General features: G+C 55.6%; 2 protein-coding genes across 3 annotated transcripts; one reads left to right on the top strand and one right to left on the bottom strand.

Annotated features, from left to right (window-relative positions):
- Positions 1-717: 717 nt before the first annotated feature.
- On the top strand, positions 718-4,170 carry TMEM91 (transmembrane protein 91). Of its 2 annotated transcripts, none has more exons than XM_021700761.1 (3): positions 718-918; positions 3,292-3,441; positions 4,147-4,170. In XM_021700761.1, exons 1-3 carry the CDS (start codon positions 718-720, stop codon positions 4,168-4,170), a joined length of 375 nt encoding a protein of 124 aa, XP_021556436.1. The 2 variants fall into 2 exon arrangements, with proteins under 2 accessions (XP_021556436.1, XP_021556435.1); XM_021700760.1 differs by lacking the exon at positions 4,147-4,170 and adding an exon at positions 3,988-4,146.
- A 1,625-nt stretch (positions 4,171-5,795) lies between these two features.
- EXOSC5 (exosome component 5) lies at positions 5,796-15,224 on the bottom strand. Its single transcript, XM_021700759.2, has 6 exons — positions 15,022-15,224; positions 10,265-10,378; positions 9,628-9,749; positions 8,353-8,493; positions 7,151-7,240; positions 5,796-6,223 (listed from the first exon to the last, which is right to left on the bottom strand). The coding sequence occupies exons 1-6, from the start codon at positions 15,167-15,169 to the stop codon at positions 6,131-6,133; spliced, it is 708 nt and encodes a 235-aa protein (XP_021556434.1). The 5' UTR covers positions 15,170-15,224; the 3' UTR covers positions 5,796-6,130.
- Positions 15,225-15,331: the final 107 nt, after the last annotated feature.

Here is a 15,331-nt window from a genome sequence, read left to right as displayed (position 1 = left end):
GAGGAGCGTAGGGGAGCTGGTGCGTGTGCAGGCAATTGTGTAGGGCCGTGGATGTGGGTGGGGTAGGGGAAGGATGCGTGGACCGGGTGTTTGGGGCAGGTGCGCAAGGGAAGTAAGTGATGGGGTGCTTGCGTGGAAAACCCGTGCTTATGTGTGCAAATAGGGGGTCTGATGCTGGGAGGATTAGGAGTGTGCAAGGGGTCATTTGGGAGGAGTGTGTAAGAAGGTTGGGGGCTCCAGAGGGGTATTTAATGGGAGCTGATGTTGTTCAGGGCAAGTATGCAAGGAGCCCTTTGGGAGATGAGTGCCTGGAGGTGGGGGTTGGGCTTGCCTGGTTGAGTGTGTAGCAGGGGACTTGGGTATTCAGGGTGCAGACTTGTAGGCACAGGGGATGTGTGGTTCATGGGGCAAGTAAGTGTGCAAAGCATGGTTTGGAATAAGTGCGCAACAGGTATGTGGTTTTTGCCCGAGGAGACAGAATCCCAGAACTGAGTATCTAGACCCTGCGAATTCTCTTTGCAACTTGGCCCAGCTTTTATTCTGTGGGCCTCAGTTTCAGTCTCTGTCAAACGGAGTCTGAGGGTCAATGAACTAACTAGTCTCTGCCAGGAATCTCTCCAGAGTCAGGAGTCAGGGGAAAGATGGTGAGACTTTTTCAACTTGTCTTTTTGCTTTCCTCTACCTCCAGAAAACCCCTCCGGGAGCCTCTCCCCAACCATGGACAGCCCCAGTCTTCGAGAGCTCCAACAGCCTCTGCTGGCGGGTGTGGGCTGTGGGCCCCCCATCCAGAAGCCTGGGGAACCCCAGCTGGGGCCTCCCTTTCGAGAGACAGAGTCCCTGGGGGGTTGGCAGTTCCTACCACTGCCTCTTCCCTCTGTGAGCGCTGGTCTTGGGGAGCCAGGGCCCCCTGACCTGGAGGTAGGAACAGCAGGCCTTAGTGGGAGCTGAGGGAGGGGGCTTGGAGGTGAACGAACTGGGCTGTGGCCAACCCTGGGTAGGTCGGAGGCTGGGGTATCTGCCTTCAGCCTGGAGTCTCACTTCCCAACTGTGTGGGGACTTCCTAGATGTCCAGTTGTGGTTTTGCCTGTTTTATGCCTCCCCTGGTTTCACCTTTTTCTCTCCAGATTTGTCTCTCATCTTTCTTCCCGCACCTTTGGCTCTCTGTCTTCCTTCTGATTTCTGACTCCCCTGTTCTCTGTCTTTCCATCTCTCTCTCTCTCTCTCGGTCCTGGTCTCTTTCTTTCAAATTAATGTGTTAATTTGTACAATTTCTTATTCCTTGTATATACTGTGAAGCTTGTCTTCTACTTATTGATTTTTAAAAAAGATTTTGAGTAATCTCTACACCCAGCTTGGGGCTCGAACTCACGACCCCGAGATCAAGAGTTGCACACTCTACCGACTGAGCCGGCCAGACTCCCCGCTTGTCTTTTATTATCTTAACACATGGTTTTCCAGTTACTATTCCTGCGTAAGAAATCACCCCGAAACTCAGTTGCTTAAAACAGCAACAATCATTATGGCTCATGGTTTCCACGGGTCAGGAATTTGGGAGGGCCTGGGTTGGGTGGTTCTGCCTCAGGGTCTTCCATGAGGTTGCGGTCAGCCAGTGGCTGGAGATGAAACGGTCGGGGGCTGAAGGAGCTGGGCGCTGGGTGGGTATCTCTTAATGTAGTCTTGGGGCTTCTGCCTGAGGCTCCCCTTGTGGGGTGGTTTGGGCCTCCTCACAACATGGCGGCTTCAGCATGGTCCACATCCTCCTGTGCCCCCAGCCCCCAGCCCGAGTGCTTCTGCAAGGCAGAAACTGCCTCACCTTTTCTGACTTATGCTTGGAAGTCATGTGGCATCCTTTCCACCACATTCTACCAATTATGAGTGAGTCACAGCCTGCCCAGACCCAAGGAGAGCGGACACAGACCTCACCCCTTGGTGGGAAGAGTATCAGTCACACTATAAGAAGAGCATGTGGGATGAGAGCTGGTTGTGGCCGTTTTTGGAAACACCGTCTGCCACAGTGAGGCGGTTGGGGTCACTTTGACATCTCGTTATGTGTCTGGTAATTCCATTCTTTGAAGATTTTGAGGGAGGGCCTTATTATTTCTGCTATTTAGGGTTTCTTGTGTGCCTGGTTATCTTTGGACTGTATGCTGGTCATCACGGTTCAAAACTATCTTTAGGAAAAATTATTTTGAGGCCTAGACTGAAGGTAAGTACCTTTCTCCAGAGAGGAGTTGGTCTGCTTCTGCCAGCTAGCTGCCTGGGGGCGCCACGGTGGTTAGAGATCACTTTTCATCTAGTTCACGGTTGGATTGAGAGGCTATTTTTCTGGGATTGACAATTGGCTGCAGGGCCAAAAGAGGCCTTCTCTGTTTGTTTGCCCTCTCTAACTTGGATTTTTTTTCCCCCCCCAAAGATTTTATTTATTTGACAGAGAGAGACACAGTGAGAGAGGGAACACAAGCAGGGGGAATGGGAGAGGGAGAAGCAGGCTTCCCACTGAGCAGGGCTCGATCCCAGGACCCTGGGATCCTGACCTGAGCCGAAGGCAGACGCTTAATGACTGAGCCACCCAGGCGCCCCCTAACTTGGATTTTAATTGCAGTTTTGGCCTTACAAGAATTGCTTAAAATCATGTGCGCTATTTAATGCAAGATTTAAAAAAAGCAAACTTTTTTTAATCTAGAATTTATAGTTTTCAGCTGGCAGGTTTGTCCTAGTAACTTAGGCCACCAGAGCTGTCTATCTCCAACTTTTTGCTGGTTCCTGTCCCCATTGGTGTCTGCCTCCAGTTTTTTTTTTTTTTAAGATTTTATTTATTTATTTGACAGAGAGATAGAGAGAGAGCACAAGTAGGCAGAGAGGCAGGCAGAGGGAGAGGGAGAAGCGGACTCTCCACTGAGCAGGGAGCCCGACGTGGGGCTCGATCCCAGGACCCTGGGATCATGACCTGAGCCAAAGGCAGCCGCTTAACCGACTGAGCCACCCAGGCGCCCCTCTGCCTCCAGTTTTAACTCTGAAATTGTGGTATCCATGGTGGGACCTTGTGAAGTCTTTGACATTGAACATAAAGCTTTGGCTGTGGATGGGGTTCTTCTTTGGAGAGAGGTTACCCAGCTTCCCCTCAAGGGGATCCAGGCTGGAGAGAGTTAAGAGCCTACTTCTGGATCATTTTCCTCTTTTTGGTGTTTCTGGGGAAGGCCCTGGTATTGGTCTTTGGGGGCTACGGGGAGCAGAGCAGTGGGGCAGGGAAGGTGGGCAGAGAAGCCCACTCAGGCCCTTTCCTACCCACAGGATGCATCATCCAGCGACAGCGACTCGGACTGGGACGGGGGCAGCCTTCTCTCCCCGCTCCTACCCCACGACCACCTCGGCTTGGCTGTCTTTTCCATGTTATGCTGTTTCTGGCCTGTGGGCATCGCTGCCTTCTGCCTGGCCCAGAAGGTCAGTCTGTGGGTGGGGCCGGGAGGGGGCTGGATAGAAGAGAAAAGGTGCATTCAGAACAAAACAGAGGTGCTATGCGTGGGGGGCGGGGGAGGGAGAACAAAGGTGGAGAGAAGGATCGGCATAGAAACATGGAAAGGTAAAACGAGTGTCTCAGAGTGAAAGCCCAGAGCGGTGGTTAGGAACCTGAGCTCAAATCCTAGGTCTGACACACCCCGTTAGGATTTTTGGGCAAGCCACTTCAACCTCCCTGTGCCTCCTTGTCCTCAACTGTGAAATGGGAATAATTCCTCCCTCTGGGTCATTGTGAAGCTCAAATGAGTTAGAACGGTGGCACCGAGTAATAGAGGTCTGTTCTTACTGACCACCCCGGGCTCCCCTGTGCCCAGCTGTGCCTGACCCGCAGTAGCTGCTCCCTGGTTTTGGAATCTATGAATGAGCCCGTGGGTGTGCCGGTGTGGGCGGGCGCAGGGGAAGGGTCTGGGGCTGCGGGCAGCGGGGTGGGATGAGGGGATGCCTGAGTCACCCTGCCCAACGCCTCCACAGACCAACAAGGCTTGGGCCAAGGGGGACGTCCAGGGGGCAGGGGCTGCCTCCCGCCGCGCCTTCCTGCTGGGGGTCCTCGCCGTCGGGCTGGGCGTGTGCACATATGCGGCCGCCCTGGTGACCCTGGCCGCCTACCTGGCCTCCCGAGAGCCGCCCTAGTTGCCCCTGCGGCCCCCACTGTGAATCAGGGGCCGGGACCCTGGCGCGTCGGCAGGCAACGTGGAGAATCCGGGTGGATGAGGCGGCGGCAGCCGCAAGCCCCTCCTTCCTGGCCGCCACAGCGTGAGATTAAACTCCACTCTTGCAGCCAAACCTGTGTGTGTGTGCGTGTTGGGGGGCGGGGGGAGGAAGGAGGGAGCTCGGGGCACTGAGACCAGGTCAGGGTGACGACAGGCTGTCCCCAGAGACCTTGGAGCTGGAGAAGGGGGAATCCGAGGGGCAGAGGGTTCCCAATTGCAGAATGTTCTCCTCGAAGCACCGTGGTCTGTAGAGAATTAGGGAGAGCCAGGTTCCAAGGGCTTACTTCTCCTTAGCTGTGCCACCTTGGCCCGAGTGACTTCTTTTTGAGCCTCACATTTTCCCTTCTGCAAAATGGGACTTTCTCCACCCCTGGGAGCTCTGGGGAGGACTGAATGGGTCACACCTGTAGAGGGCAGTATTCCTCTGAGCTCTTCCCACAGCAAGTGGCAGAAACTGGACTTGGGGGCTCAAATGAAATGAACGGTCTGGTCTCTCCATCTCTTGGCCCTCCTTTCCCGTTGGCCTCATTCTGTGCAGGCTTCTGGGGGATAAAGATGGCCCCAGGAGTTGAGGCACCCCATGGGAATGACATGGCCAGAGACCAGGAGGGCTGGAAACTTAAGGCACTAGGGCACTAGCCCCCCCCGCCCTGGCAGACGGACCCCCAAGTGCTCCCCAGAGGGACAGGCGTGCTCACTGAGCGGGCCTGAGAGATGACCAAGTAATGGTACGACAGGTGGTTTAGTTCTCTGTTTAATGCCATTCCAGTGGATCTTACTAGAAGAAAACACTTTCCTGTTTGGAGTTCTCCTGTCTCACGGCACAGAATTTCAAGCTAAAGACTTTGATGCTTCTCCTTCTCGGTTACTGGGGACGAAAATGACACAGGCTCTAAGGGGGCAATTGTGGGAACTGCGTGAACTAGTTCAAGCATGTGAAGCACGCAGCAGAGGGCCCGCCAGACATATAATTTTCACTGCAAACCCCCAAATGTCAATGCCCCACAGAATCTGGCGACCATGTGGCCCAGCTGTGGGACGGTTACTCCTCGAGGGATGCTCTCATGTTCTTAGCTCCTGCCCGCTAAATACAGGGGCGAGGGACCGAGCGGTCAAATGGCAACTAACCACCCCCCCATATTTCCATACACCCTGGGGGGGGGTGCTACCACGCCACGAGAAACATGGGCCCCAGTCACTTCCGGTTACAGATGGGGAACTGCAATCAGGACCGTGCTGGTGTCTCCCCAGCCTTTCTGAGCAGTGACAGGCTCTGGGGCTGGACTCGGACTCGCTGGTGACATCTGGCAGCTCACTGGCTGCTGAGCCAGTTTCTTCAGGCTAAGACCGGGATGCTAAGACCCACAGGGCCTCACCACCGTGCCCGTTCCCTCCCCGACCCATCTCGCTCTGCTCCAGCCACCACCAGAGCCACACGGAAGCCTTGCTGGTGCCCCACCTCCCGGAGGCCTCCTCCCGGGCTTCCCTCGGATGCACCCCCCCACCTCACCCCCCGCAGATGTCCCTCACTAACATATTAAATTCGCCCTCCCCAAACCCCCTCCCCGCTCTTCGCTTTCTTCATAGCATTTACCACCACCTGACAAACGCTGATTTTCTTTGCCCCTCACCCTGCTGCTCCTTGAACCTGGGACCTGGGGTGAGGGGGGGGTCATTCTTTACCCCGGGTGCCCCACAGGTATCGGTCAGACTGGCGGGTGGAGAAGGGGGGTTTCCCAGTCGGAAAGGCTTTCGGGGGGGGCAAGGTGGGTCCGTGCCCCCAGGCCCACAAGCGCATCCGGGTGCACAGGGACTGAGAGGCGAGGCCAGCTGCTGGTTTATCTTCCGCGGAGGTAGTGGGGGGCGGCGGCAGTCGCGGGAGGGGCGCCCTGCCCCGGCTTGTCTCAGCTCTTGGAGTAACGCCTCTGCAGCGATTCCCGGTAGAAGCGGAAGACGTGTTGTGAGGCAGTCTGGGCCGCGGCCAGGCACTGCTGGAGCTGGAGGCGGAGAGAGAGCTGGTGGTGCTGGGGCCTCCCTGCTCCTGCCCGGCTGACCCCACAGCCTGCCCCGACCCCGGCTGGTTCCTGGAGCTCCCAGGCCTCCTGCCTCCCCTGAAGTAGGGCAGGTGGCCAGGGAAGTATTTCAAAGGCCTTTCTTTCTTCCCCACTTGGTGGGCTCTCTCTTAGATAGGGAACAGAGAAAAAGGGGAGGGCTTCGGGGGTCTGATTCCGGCAGCTCCAGGAGCGTGGACAGGTGGGAGCAGGCATCCTGACCCCTGGAAGAGGCCTCATGAACCTGGCCCATCTCCAACTGGAGATCTAGAATTTCTGAGCCACAGGCCCTGTGATGCCAGATCATCTTGGAAGCCGTGGAATCTGGGACCCCAGCTCCTGAGCACCACACATTCCTAGGCTCATAGGAGGAACGGGTCGGAAGTGCTCTCAGAGACCAGAGCACTGGGATTCTGGGAGCGCACTGCTCTGAGCTGGAGGTGCCTCACGTCCCGATCCCAACCCGAGCTCTCTCCTCTCTGCTCTCATGACTGGGGCTTCCCTTTAAAATTCCCACAAGAGTTGGGCGCCTGGGTGGCTCAGTTGGTTAAGCGACTGCCTCCGGCTCAGGTCATGATCCTGGAGTCCCGGGATCGAGTCCCTCCTTAAGCAGGGAGTCTGCTTCTCCCTCTGACCCTCCTCCCTCTCATGCTCTCTGTCTCTCATTCTCTCTCTCGCAAATAAATAAAATCTTAAAAAAAAAATTTAAAAAAAATAAAATTCCCACAAGGGTTTCTGTGCCTACTATGTTTGAAAATGCCTTTTACATACAGAAGGGACGTAAGGAAGGGGCTCTCTTTCAACCTCGCAGGGTCCCAACAAGACCTCACATCCAGGAGGGATCTGGCCCTCACCCCATCTCCACACAGGTACCTCAGCATCGGAGTAGAGCCCCTTGGTGGTGGACATCAGCAGCTTCCATTCCACGCTGTCGAGCGCAAAGGTCAGGACGGCCCGGGCCTCCTAGGGATGAGGTAGGAAGGACACCTGGACTCTCCCCTCGGGCAGAGTCTCAGCTAGTCCCAAAGAGGGGACCTGCCCTTCCCCCAGCCCACACTCCCAAGTGTAGGTGTTTTGTCTACGCACCGCCCCTGCTTCCCTGGGCAATGCTCTTGGCCTTTCCTTCTGTGGAAGTGCTTCCCATGCCCTGATGCCACCCACATGGTCCCAACAGGGGCTTCCGGACACAGTATTCCCGCCTGTGGGGGCGGCCGCGCGGCCAGTCATCAGCCGGTACCTCTCAGCCCCCTGCTCCCCTTCCCGGCTCTGTCCCACCAGGGCTGGAAGCTGGCAAACTGTTTCCCAGACTCCCTGGCCAGTTAGGTGCCCCCGGTAATCTGGGGGTGAGGCTGAAGGAGGGAGGGCCACATCCCGCCGTCACCGACAGAAGCAGGGGCTGTGTCGTGGAGGCTGGGGGGGTGGGGGGCTCCAGGGCCAAGCCAGGACGCCTCATGTGTGTCCAGACCCACCCATGACTCCCAACAGCGCAGACTGGGAGCTCCCTACAGGCTGTTAGTGTCTGGGTATCGCCCTCCCTCCTGTTTGCTCCTTTGGCTCTTCCAACACGATCATGATCCATTTCCTGCAGTAAATTCCCTATCTGGTCTGAAATACCTCAGGTGGGTTCGGCTTTCCTGACGGGACGCGCCCATCACAGGAAGGGATGAGTATCTCGGAATAACCAGAGCCCTGGGTGCTGTGAACTTGAGCTGGTGAGGAAAGCATGGAGCTCTAGGGGCTGATCACAGGCTCGGGCAAGATGCTGGCTAGAGAATGGAACCGAGTGGAACCAATGTGCATAAGACAGCAGAGGCTGAGAAGCCAGACGAGGAAATCCTTATGGTATTTGAGACCCTGGGTCTAGCTGGACCTCTGTTCTGAGTTTCATAGCGAAGGTCCATACGTTCCCTTTTAACTTAAGTGGGTCTGAGCCGGGGTTCTAGCACCTGCCCTGAAGAACAGACCAGAGCTCGCCAGCTGGGACCGACGTGATAGGAGCCAAGTGTTTTGGGAAGCGAGGCCGCGAGGGGCAGTGTCTGCTCGCAGCCGTTCACCAGCCCGGCCTTCAAACCTACCTTTTCTTGCTTGGCTGTGGGATCCAGCACGAGGGTGCCGTCAGAGTTCAGAGCACAGGTGACCCCACAGAAGAGGGCCCGCATGGGCACCCCTGCATCCACCAACGCCATGCAGGCGGCGTTCAGGCAACAGGCCAGGAGCTGGGTGCCACAGGGCGGGGTTAAGAAGCGCTCCCACCACAGGGATGGCCCGCCAGCGCTTGTGGCCAGACTTCCCTAACTGACCACGGGGAGGCGGGAGGGCACAGTGCTTCTAGGTGGTTCTGGAATCAAGCAGCCTTGGGTTCCTGACCCGCCTTTGCCACCTCTCAGCTGTGTGAGCTTGAGCAAGTGACTTACTCTCTCTGAGCCTCAATCAGGGGTCATAACGATACTCGACAGATTTGTCCTGAAGCACGTGCCAAGCACTTTCAGGGAAACTGAAGGCGGGGAGGGGAGGAACCTCCCATAATCACATGTGGAGGCAGCCACCACCAGGTGACAGAGGGAGGAGCGAGCCCGGGCCTGGAGCCAGACAGCCGGCCCTCGCTCAGTTTCCTCTAGTCTCTGCCCCCAGCCCCATCACAGCGGCTAAGGGTCCAGCTCTAGGGTCAGTCAGTCCCAGCTCTGCCACTGCCCCTCCACTCCACCTCCCTTCTGGGCTTCAGTTTCCTGCTCTGTGAAGCCCCTCTAGAAACGCCCATTTCTGGTCCTCAGCCCCAACCTCTCACCGAACCACAGGGATCTTTCTAGGCCAAGCTGCTGACCCAACTGCTCAGCCTGCTCAGGACTCCCCCAGCATTGCGCCAGGGCAGAGTGGAGGTCAACGGCACAGGCTTTGCAGGCAGTCAGGCCTGGGCGTGAGTTCTCTCTGCTGCCTTCCAGCTGTGTGACCCTGGGCAAGCAACTTTCCCTCTCGGGGCCTGCTTCCTCACTGCAAACATGAAGACACAAGAACACCCATCTGCCAGGGGTCTTGGGCTCTGGGAGCAGATGGCTTGGGCTCAAATCCTGGCTCTGCCAATCACTAGATAGGAACCGACCTTGCTGTGCCTTAGTTTCCCCATTTGGAACACGGAGATTATAAAAGTGGCACCTACTTGTTATGCTGTGAGAATTAAGTGAGTTAATATGTGTCAGGCACTCAGTAAGTCCTCAAGCAGTGTCTCCTATTCTGTTCTTCAACAAGCGGGTGACTATCAAGTGTCTGGAGGCCTTCTGGCTAACAGAGCAAGGGAGGCCATCAGGGAGCTTCTGAGGGACTTCCTGGAGGTGGCGGCCCAGGGGAAAGGATACAGAGCCAGCATCGCTGACGACCTGCAGCACCACAGTGATGGAGGTGCGGGGGTGCAGCGTTCCCAATACCACAGCTTCACACGTGTTCCTGATCAGCCGCTCCCGGCTCTTCTCCGCAACGCCTGGGGAAATCAGGGGTGGGGTGGGGTGGGGTGGGGTTGTCAGCCTCTTCCCTTCCATCTGGCTCACCTTCCTCCATATGCCCCACCCAAGGCCTCTGGAAAGGGCCTGCTGTCTCCGCCAGGGTTGGCGCAGGACCCTGCATGGATGACAGAGGATCCCCAGCGGGAAGGAGGCAGGGCCTGACTGATACCCACCTCACCCCTGCCCCCTCTGGCTCCAGGAAGGGAGCCTCTTGCAGGAGGAAAACCCCAGAGTTCCCTGGTCCCCTGCTGCTGCCCACTCCCATCCCCATGTACCCAGCCCCGGGAGTGAGGGGGTGAGTAAATGAATGGAATGTAAATGAGTGGAACGCCAGGTTAGTGGAAAGGAGGAGGGATAGAGCCAGGAAAGAGGAGTGAGGGAGGACAGACTAAGGTGGGGAGGAGACACCAAGAGCTGGGGAGGGGGGGAGGGCGGAGAGGGCACTGGGGACAGCGGTGAGGAAGAAGCTGGAGATCCTGCTGGGCCCAATTACCAGGCAGCCCGATCTTCGGCCGCAGGATCACCTCCAGGGTGGCCTTGTTGAAGATCTCTTTGCTGACCTTCACCTCGGCTGGCCCATACACGCCTGCCAGGACCGATGTATCCCCTGGGGAGACAGCAGGGGAGGCCTCATGCACATCTTGCTTTCCTGGGGCGGGGGGCAGTGCAGCGCCCTGAGAGTGTGGGGACCAGGCCAGCAACCAGGCCTCCCCACCCCCGTCAGCCCCAGTCCAGCCCACCATTTGCTGGCAGTGATTCTCTGAGCATCTGCTTCACTCACGTCTCTGCCTATGCTTCCTCATCTGTGAAATGGGGACGATAATGGCGCCTCGCCCATCGTGTCGATCGTAAGACACTGAGGACACTGTGGGGCATGTGTGGAGTTGTTGACTTTAGCTGTTGTTTACTTGAACAGGAAGTTCTTCTCAAGAGCTAACCTTCCTCCCCCTCACTGCAGTTGGTCTCAGCTCCTTCCAAAGCTTCCTCAACCTGGCTCTCTTCCCTCAGGCTCACGTCCCCAAACTCTGCAGGAGTTGGGACCCCTGAGAAAGGGGAGCCCGCTTCTCCCTCTCCCTCTGCCTGCCGCTCCCCCCGTTTGTGCTCTCTCTGTCAAATAAATGAAATCTTTAAAAAAAAAGAGGGGGGGGGAAGAAGAAGCCTGGCTTCCAGTCCTGTCTGCCTCCTGCTGGCTCTGTAACCTTGGCTGATTGTGCTCACTTCTCTGGGCCTCAGTTTTATCCTCTGCAAAATGAAGAGACTGGACTACACCAGTGGCTTCCAAACTTTTCTCTCCATAACTCCCAATAAGACATATATTGCATGGGCGCCGCTCCACACTCATGCAAATGTCTGCGTGTGTAAACAGAACAAAGGCCTCACAAAACAACTCTTACTGTCACTGCTCCAACACACTCTGATGCTTTCTACTCTATTCCAGTTAATTTACTTTTCCTTATTTACTTTTAAGATTTTTAAGTGACCTCCACACCGCACGTGGGGCTCGAACTCAGCACCCTGGAATCAAGAGTTACATGCTCCTTGGACGGAGCCAGCCCGGCGCCCCTACTCTATTCCATTTAAAAACAAAAACAGAAAAACACTACGGAACGCAGCTGTGGTTTCTCAAGCCCGGCTGCACACTGGAATCGGCTGCACACTGGAATCACTGGGGAGCTTGAGAAGATCCTGATGCCCAGCCCCCTCCCCCAGAGATCCCGATTCAACTGCAGGGGGGGCGGGGAACAGGCACTGGGTGCATCCGAGCTCCACGGGCCATTCCAGCGTGCAGCTGGGCCCACGATCTGCAGTGGGAAACACAGAGCGGGAGCACAGCTTCAAAACACCGGCCTGCACACAGAATCTTCGCGGTGCTTACAAGTGCAGAGGGGCCAACCTTGGCAGGTGCGCAGTGGATTCTGGGACTCCGCCTTTTTAACAACCCCGTTAAGAGATGCCGAGGCCAGAAGCGGGTGGGACATACTCTCCAGAGTCTGCATGGGGTCCTGGGGTTTGGGAGTTTTAGAACACGGGAGGGGCCACCCTCCTCAATATTTCTGACGTCGAAGAAACTCCAGGCATGTGAATGGAGCAGAAGAGCTAAGTCCTGGGGAGGACCTGGGAAGGTCCCCGGGGTCAGGGCACCTTTCCTGGGTTGGGGAGGAGGAGCTGCAGAACTGAGGGATTCTCTTGGCTCCCGGAGAATCTGCCCTCAGAGGGGAACTTAACGACACCAACAGAATGAGATCCACACAGTGGTCTTCATTCTTGTTAGTCTGGACGAGCTGCCTGTGGCCCCCATGAACCTAGGGAGACCCTCCCTGTCACCTTCTCAAGGACGTGGCTCCCACAATTCTCTCTTCTCTGGACCCACATCCACCTTCAACTCCTGCCCCATGTATCTGATCCCCATACAGCAAAGCTCCTAAAGACACGTCTCTAACTTGCTGTCTTTTTCTTTTCCACCCCGACCCCACCACTCCACCGGAGCAGCTTTTTTTTTTTTTTTTTAGATTTTATTTATTCATCTGACAGAGAGAGACACAGCGAGAGAGGGAACACAAGCAGGGGGAGTGGGAGAGGGAGAAGCAGGCTTCCCACGGAGCAGGGAGCCCGATGCGGGGCTCGATCCCAGGACCCTGGGATCATGACCTGGGCCGAAGGCAGACGCCCAACGACTGAGCCACCCAGGTGCCCCAACCGGAGCAGCTCTTGACGGCGTCATGGATGACAAACGTCCAGACTGTCCAGTCACAGCTCTGGAGGATGGATGCAGCTGGTGGGCCCTTACATCTCAAACACTTCTCCAGGCCCCAGGTCAGCGCCCTCTCTTGGTTTGCCTCCTACCTTCCTAGCTGCTATTCTCTCTTTTCCTAGCTCCTCACAGGTTAGAGGACCCAGGGTTGAGTCCTGTGATGTCTTCTCTTTCCCATCTACACTCCTTTTCTTGATTTCATCCAATCAGTGGCTTGAAATACCACCTATAGCCAGAGGATTCCAAATTATATGTCCAGATGGGGTCTCTCTTCTGAACTGCAGACTTGTATGTCCTACTGCCCTGTCCGTGTGATTGCTGTGATGTCTACCAGGCCCTGCAGACTTAATGTTCCAAACTGACCTCCTCGGCTTCTCCCAGTACAGCTGATTCGGGAAAAACACCTCGGTTGTTATCCCTCTCCTTTTCACACCCCAACACCGAACCACCTACAGATTTTGTCAGTTTTACTTTTTCTTTTTCTTTTTTTTTTTAAAGATTTTATTTATTTATTTGACAGAGATAGAGAGCATAAGTAGGCAGAGCGGCAGGCAGAGGGAGAGGGAGAAGCAGGCTCCCCGCTGAGCAGGGAGCTCGACGTGGGGCTCGGTCCCAGGACCCTGTGATCATGACTTGAGCCGAAGGCAGTCGCTTAACCAACTGAGCCACCCAGGCGCCCTCAGTCTTACTGTCAATATACACCCTGAATCTCACCATCTCCACTGCTTCCACTCTGGTCCGAGCCACCACCATCTCCCCTTTTCTCCCATACCTCTACAGTCAACCCCACAGCCAGAGAGTCTGTTAAAATATATTCAGATCATGTCACCACTCTGAGCAAAATTTGGGAGCAGTGGCCCCCAGCTCATTCATTAGGCCTCAAATGACAGGCCATCCTCCTTAGCTCTCTCCAGCCTCCTCACTGCTCCAGCCACACCGTCTGCAACTATTCCTCAAACATACCAGGCACGTCCTTGCCTCAGAGCCTTTGCCCCCCCCGTTCTCCACCCTCAGTATGCTTTTCCTCCTGGTATCTTTAGGGTTTGCTCCCTTACCTTTAGCTCTTTATTCAAATGTTACCATCTCATCAAGGCCTTTCCTGACCATCCTGTTAAGAGTGCAATCCTTGGGGCCCCTGGGTGGCTCAGATGGTTAAGCATCTGCCTTCAGCTCAGGTCACAATCCCAGGGTCCTGGGATCGAGCCCCCATCAGGCTCCCTGCTCGGCGGGAGGCCTGCTTCTCCCTCCCCCTCTGTCTGCTGCTTCCCCTGCTTGTACACATTCTCTGTCACAAATAAATAAAATCTTAAAAAAAAAAAGTGCAATCCTCTCTGGCACACCCTATTCCCCATTCCCTACTATATTTTTCTCCACAGCATTTCCCTATATATTTTACTTAGTTATCTTTGGTCTGTCTCCCCAACTAGAATGTAAACTGTTAGGTCAGGAATTAAAATGTTTTTTATCAACGTATTCCCAACGCCCAGAACAGTGCTTAGCACAAATACATATGTGTTCAATGAAGGAACGAATGAAAACAGGTTTTGCACCTGGGTAGAAGGTAATGACCCTAGTGAGGAGACTGAAGCATTTATGGGGGTGATCCTTAGGCCTATCTCGAGAGGAATGTTTACCTGGGTCAGGGAGTTGAGTCTAGTCTGAGATGCATTTGGCTAGGGCAAGGGGATATTTACCCAATAGGGAAGACCTGCCCCAAACTTAGAGAGAGACTCATATGAAGAGATGTATATCACAGTCAAACGGATATTTACCGCATCTGTGGGGAAGAAGGGGGACATCACTCTCAATCTGAAAAGTATTTACTTGGGTAAAAGACATGCCACAGTCCAAAGAGTAATGAGGCCGGTGGTGGTGATCCACCAGTCTAGGGTTTTTTTTTTTTTTTTTTTTTTTAATTTTATTTATTTATTTGACAGAGAGAGACAGAGCAAGAGAGAGAACACAAACAGGGGGAGAGGGAGAAGCAGGCGTCCCGCGGAGCAGGGAGCCCGATTCGGGGCTTGATCCCAGGATCCTGGGATCACGAGCCGAGCGGAAGGCAGACGCCTAACGACTGTGCCACCCAGGTGCCCCCATTCTAGGGTATTTATGCATATGGACAGGTCCGCCTCAGCCTGGCGTGTACGGACCCTGCGTGTGCGTGGGGGAGGCGGGAGACGAAATTAGTCAAGAGAGATATTTACTTTGGTGGGGAGCGCTTCTCTATTCTGGAGTATTTGGTCTTATGAGGAGGTCTGCCCCTTTCTCATCTGAGTATTTGACAGGATTGGCGATACCGTCTCCCTTGCAGGCGGGTAGGAGAGATATGTTATTCTGGCACATCCGGTAGCATCCCCCCGGGCAAGAACTGCAACAGTCCAGGAGGGACATTTATCAGCTAGTGGCACTCCTTTGAAGGTACACTGTAACATCCTTCTAAAACAAATAAAACGTGGCGAACATGGCCCGCGCAGTATTTACGTAGGTTAAGTTCTTACCTTGCAGGAAAGAGGCAGAGCCGTCAGGCCGGGAGAGCAGGTTCTGTTCACACGCAAAGTGCCGGAGGCTGCAGCCCGGGCCCCGTGGGCCGGACTCTGTTCCGGACTCAGTGCGGATCTTGGCGTCAGGCAGCATCGCCCCCTCCATCGCCCCAGAGCCCACGTGCAGCCGCGGACTCTCGCTTCCGCCCTAAAGCGCGCGCCTGCGTACTGGCTGCGTATCCAGTGCGCACGCGCCGCTCCGGGGCGCCAGGACCCGCGCCCGCACGTGGCTCCGCGTTTACTAACAATCTGGCCCCTCCCACTCCCG

Source organism: Neomonachus schauinslandi, chromosome 16 (assembly GCF_002201575.2).
Source record: "Neomonachus schauinslandi chromosome 16, ASM220157v2, whole genome shotgun sequence".
NCBI lineage: Eukaryota > Metazoa > Chordata > Mammalia > Carnivora > Phocidae > Neomonachus > Neomonachus schauinslandi.
The sequence above is the reverse complement of the archived record's forward strand: the minus strand, read 5'-3'. Positions and strand labels throughout refer to the sequence as shown.

Bases quoted from the DNA above. Each gene is read 5' to 3' on its own strand.
- TMEM91 (XM_021700760.1), top strand. From the start codon at position 718: ATGGACAGCCCCAGTCTTCGAGAGCTCCAACAGCCTCTGCTGGCGGGT. The intron at 919-3,291 runs GTAGGAACAGCA...TCCTACCCACAG, and splicing joins CAGGGCCCCCTGACCTGGAG to GATGCATCATCCAGCGACAG. The intron at 3,442-3,987 runs GTCAGTCTGTGG...ACGCCTCCACAG, and splicing joins CCTTCTGCCTGGCCCAGAAG to ACCAACAAGGCTTGGGCCAA.
- EXOSC5 (XM_021700759.2), bottom strand. From the start codon at position 15,169: ATGGAGGGGGCGATGCTGCCTGACGCCAAGATCCGCACTGAGTCCGGA. The intron at 10,379-15,021 runs GTAAGAACTTAA...CTGTCTCCCCAG, and splicing joins CTCTGCCTCTTTCCTGCAAG to GGGATACATCGGTCCTGGCA. The intron at 9,750-10,264 runs GTAATTGGGCCC...TGATTTCCCCAG, and splicing joins GCCGAAGATCGGGCTGCCTG to GCGTTGCGGAGAAGAGCCGG.